Genomic DNA, 4,683 nt, shown 5'->3' with positions numbered 1-4,683 from the left:
GGGGGGGGACGTGGCCATGGGGCTTTCTAGAAAGGAAAAGCACCCGCCTGATTCTCTCGTCCCACAGCCCCAGGAGACCACAGCTCCAGAACAGGTAGTGGGTGAACAGAGGGTGAGGGCCCCGGGAGAGCTCCTGGGGCTGGAGGATTGCACTGGGCTGGGAAGTTGGGAGACTGACTCTCTCCTGCCATGTGACCCTGGGGTTAGCAATTCCTTTCTCTGGGCCTCAGTTTCCCCATCCACAAAGGAAGGAAACCATGCCCAACGTCCGTCTTCTACTAAATCTCCAAGTGACCTGTCCCCCAGCTGGGGGGACGCGCTCCCTGCCCCAGGGGGCTTCGGCCCATCCCCGCCCCAGGCTCCTTTGCCCCCAAACCTGTCCCTAGTCCCGGAGCCCCAGACCCCACACCCTCTTTTGGCTTCCTCGCCTGCCCGCCGGCCCCACCCAGCACGCACACCCCGGCAGAGTCCCTGGGCAGCACAGTAGAGACGACTGGTTTCAGGATCAGTGTGTAAACTTTAAGGTGAACATGTCTTTGTTTCCCCGTCCGGTATTGTCGGGTGATGGTGGTTCACAGTCAGGTGGTGGTCAGGTGTGTGCGTGGGTGCGTGAGTGCGGGTGTGCGTGTACGTCCACTCCTTGGCCTCGGCCCCCAGCGCGCCCCGCCCGGCCGCCCGGGCCCTTCCCCGCGTGCCCCTGGCCCTCCCCCTCCAACCTCACCAGGGGGGAGAGGGTCACAGCTTCTGCTGGGCCGAGACCCCCTTCCAGTAATCGAGGATGTCGTGCAGGTCCTCGTCCTTGGCGAACTGGACCTTCTTGCGCAGGGCGTGGCCGGCGGCCATGTACACCTCCTCCCGGTGGTGCTTCTTGTAGGGCCGGAAGCGCTCCCAGATCTTGTGCGTGCTCTCGGATGAGTACTCAGGGCTGGAGGAGTAACCAGAGTAGTAGTGTCTGGGCGAGAGCTGCGAGTAGGTGGAGTCCCGCTTGGTGCGGGTCAGCGGCTTGAGGAAGGACACACGCTGGCTCAGGCTGTCGGCGCCCTCCTCGTAGTACAGGGCCGGGAAGCTGTGCCGGTGTTCGCTGCAGTGGTAGGCGGGCTTCACCTCCAGGTGGTGGACGCCGACGCTGCCGACGCCGCCGCCGCCACCGCCGCTCCCGCTGCTGCTCGCCGGCACCAGCGGGAGCCGGTCCAGCGGGCTGTTTAGGGGGCTGCCCTTCTCGATGTACTTGGAGTCGCCCTTGGCCAGCCCCGCGGCGGCCGGATGATCCGGCACGTCCAGGCTGAAGACCTTGGCGCTCTTGATGGAGCCGCTGGAGGAGACGCTGCAGGTCTTGCGGGCCACGGCGGCATCAGCGCTCAGCTGGCGCTGCAGCGGGTGATGGGAACTCTCCTTGTAGGGAGGTGAGAGGAAGCTGGGCCGCTCCAGCCCCCCAGGGGTGGCAGTCGAGGAGGTGGTGGAGGCCGCAGGGAGGGACTGGCATTCGAAGGCCATCTCAGGGTCCCCGCCACCGCTGCCACTCCCCAGGAAAGAGGCCGAGTCCAACTTGAGGGCATCGATGCAATTGTTAATGATCTGGTTGACCTTGTCCACCTCCTTGGCGATGGTGGAGATCTCAGCGGCCGAGCCCTGGCCGTTCTCCAGCTCCGGGAGGTCATCCTCGGGCCGGGCCAGGCCATCGCCGCCCGTGCCCGTGCGCACCTCGATGTAGTTGCCCTTGGTGGCCACCTTGGGCGTGTCCAGCCCAGCTTCCAGCCCCTTGGAGGTGGTGGGCTTCTCCCCGATCATGGAGGGGATGGAGGACATTCGGGACACGGGCAGCACAGGGGGCTCGCCCAGCTTCTGGGTGGCGTGGACGACGGAGCCGGCATCCACGTCGGCCCCGTAGCGCATCTCCAGGATGGTTTTCTTGACCTTGAGCGACTTCTGCTTCTCCTCCTGCATGCGCCGCCTGCGCAGGCAGTAGTAGACGGCTCCCAGCACGATGACCATGCCGAAGAGGCAGCCCAGGATGGTCATGATGTAATGGGTGGTGGTGGAGGTGCTGGGCGCCAGGTCGCCCGGGACCGGGTCCCTGGTGGTGAAGGTCAGGCAGGTGTGGTTGAAGCGACGGCTGTTGCGCAGCGAGGTCACGCAGAAGGTGTACTCGGTGCGCGCGCGCAGCTTGTCCAGCGTCACGATTTCCTTCTTGTTCTTGAGCGTCATGACGTCTGAAAAGTAGCTGCTGTTGTACTGGACCAGGACGTACATCTTGCTGTAGGGCTGCGGGATGACGACCGCCAGCGTGGCCGAGGTGAAGGTCACGTGGTGCAGCTTGATGGCCGGCCCCGCCGAGGCGTCCGTGGTGGACGAGGCCGGTGGCTCCACCGAAAGGATCTCATCGGGGCTGAAGCCTGAGTTCTCGTCGGGCTCCCTCTGGGCGTCGGTGGAGTAGGGCGTGGGGTGGCTGGCGGGCCGGGCGGGCAGCGAGCCGTTGCGGCACTTGGCCTGCAGCACGGTGATGGCGTTGAGGCTGTGGTAGGGCCGGGGCACCAGCAGCGGGTAGCCGGCGAACTCGCGCGGAGACTCGCACTGCAGGCGGTCGTAGTTCTTGGTGACGTTGTTGAAGACCACGAGCCAGGCCAGGAAGCCGAGGAGGTCGCACTCGCAGTTGAAGGGGTTGCCGGCCAGCTCGCACACCATGAGGCTGGCCAGGCTGGCGAAGGTGGCGCCGTCGAGGCGGCTGAGGCGGTTGGAGGACAGATCGATGCTGATGAGGCTCGGGCACTCGGAGAAGGCGGCGGGCGTCACCACCTCGATGAGGTTGTGCTGCACGAAGAGGAACTGCAGGCGGCCCATGCCGCGCAGCATGCCCTCGGTCAGGTTGCTGAGCTTGTTGTAGCCCAGCTGCAGCACCTGCAGGCTCGACTGGCCCAGGAAGGCACCATCCTCGATGTAGGAGATCTCGTTCTTGGTGAGGTTGAGGTCGGTGAGGTTCCCGAAGCGGCTGAGCGAGGAGTAGAGCACGGCCTTCAGCTTGTTCTCGTTGAGCCGCAGGTCGTGCACGGTGCTGTTGATGTGCTGCGGGATGGTCTCGTAGGGCGGCTGGTTCTGGCTGCAGATGGCCAGCCACACGTAGCCCTTGTCGCCCTCGATGAGCCAGCAGTCGGCGCGCACGGCGCCCGGCCGGCACACACACAGCAGCGCAGCCGCACACAGCCCCAGGCGCAGCATGGCTCCAGCCGCGGCCTCCTCACAGGCCGGGCTCAGGGGCGGGGGCGGGGGCGCAGGTGGCCTAGTGGCCAGAGGCTGGGGCCGGCAGCACAGTCCTCCCTGGGGCCGCCACCATCTTGGGGGCGACCCCCAGCTTGGGGGCCCCAAACGAGGCAGGCAGAGCCGGTGCCAACTGTCGGGGGCCTGCCGGGGTGCTACCCGCAGGAGCCGGGCGCCACGGCCAGGCCAGGGCCACGGGGGCTACAGGCCCCACAGTCTGCTTCCCCGAGGTGCTCCTCTCCTGCCGGGAGGGCGCCCGGGCTCTCAAGGCTTGCCTTCCTCTCCCTCCTCCTCCTCCTCCTCCTCTTCCCCCTGGGGTTCTGGGCTCAGAACTTCAGACGATTCCCACGGGAGGCTGGAGACTGGAGCTCTGAACGGGGAGCGCGAGAGACGGGGACAGGAAGGAAGAGACCCATCTGTCACCTGGTTCCTGAAAGGCAGCACCAAGAGGGGGTGACAGATCAGTGTGAAGGCTCAGAGCAACCCCACTAAGCTCCAGTGCAGGCCCCCAGTCCCTTTTCCACCCCCTCCCGGGGGTTCCTGTGCCAGCAGCACTCTGGGTCCCTGTTACATAAAAGAAGCGGGGGGTGGCAAGAGGGGGAGGAGGGGGCCGCAGGACATGGAAGGAGGGAGACCAAAGAAACAAGGGAGGGGGAGGAAGGAGGGGATAGAGTCTGGAGCCAGTGGGCAAAGAAGGGAGACTGGAGAGTTAACAGGCCAGGTGCATACACACACATGCGCGCACACACACACAAACATGCCCCGGCACACTAGTGTCCACACTCGTCCACCTGCCTGCACAAAACCCACAGGCCCCCACATGAGCCAGAACTCCATGGCATGCTCACATCGACAGGTGTATACACACACGCACACCTACAGTCTTGTGTACGACAACAGGCCCATACACGCATGGCCACGTACCCAAGCAGCCACCCTCCAATCCAGAAAAGAATTAAGATGCCCGCAAAATGCCTCATCTCCTCCATGCCCAAAGATAAATAATTCATTTGTTGTGTAACTGCTGCTGTTCCGAAAATAATTCCCTTGTCTCGGCTTCCATGGGGCAGGGCGAGCAGAGCAGCATGGCTGTGGGACCCCAGGCAGGGGGATGCATAGAGGCTGGGGTCTCCCGCAGTGGGAGGGCACAAGATGAGCTCATCCTGCAGGCAAGAGCAGAGCCAAGGAAAAGAGAGGGTGAGAGTCTGGGAATCCAGACACACCCTCCATAGCCCCTCCTCAAAGTGCTTTCTGGTAGGGGGCCGGGATCCTGCAGGGGATGCCTCAGGCAGAAGCAGCCAGAGGCCTCCGGAATCCTGTGACCGAAGCCTGGCATCCCCTCAGTGGCTGGGAGAGTCAGAGGCCCAGAGAGGAGCAGTGACTTGCCCAGAGACACACACCACAGCCTGGGCCAGGATGAAGGCTCCCGAG

The 4,683-nt window shown here is 64.6% G+C and overlaps 1 protein-coding gene across 1 annotated transcript; it reads right to left on the bottom strand.

Moving 5' to 3' along the window:
• Positions 1 to 735: 735 nt before the first annotated feature.
• ELFN2 (extracellular leucine rich repeat and fibronectin type III domain containing 2) lies at positions 736 to 3,213 on the bottom strand. The gene has a single exon (XM_007454060.1). The coding sequence runs from the start codon at positions 3,211 to 3,213 to the stop codon at positions 736 to 738; it is 2,478 nt and encodes an 825-aa protein (XP_007454122.1).
• Between the last annotated feature and the right edge of the window lie 1,470 nt (positions 3,214 to 4,683).

The sequence above is a fragment of the Lipotes vexillifer genome, unplaced genomic scaffold (genome assembly GCF_000442215.2).
Source record: "Lipotes vexillifer unplaced genomic scaffold, Lipotes_vexillifer_v1.1 scaffold382, whole genome shotgun sequence".
Taxonomy (NCBI): domain Eukaryota; kingdom Metazoa; phylum Chordata; class Mammalia; order Artiodactyla; family Lipotidae; genus Lipotes; species Lipotes vexillifer.
This window is presented reverse-complemented; position numbering and strand designations above follow the sequence as displayed.

Bases quoted from the DNA above. Each gene is read 5' to 3' on its own strand.
- ELFN2 (XM_007454060.1), bottom strand. From the start codon at position 3,213: ATGCTGCGCCTGGGGCTGTGTGCGGCTGCGCTGCTGTGTGTGTGCCGG.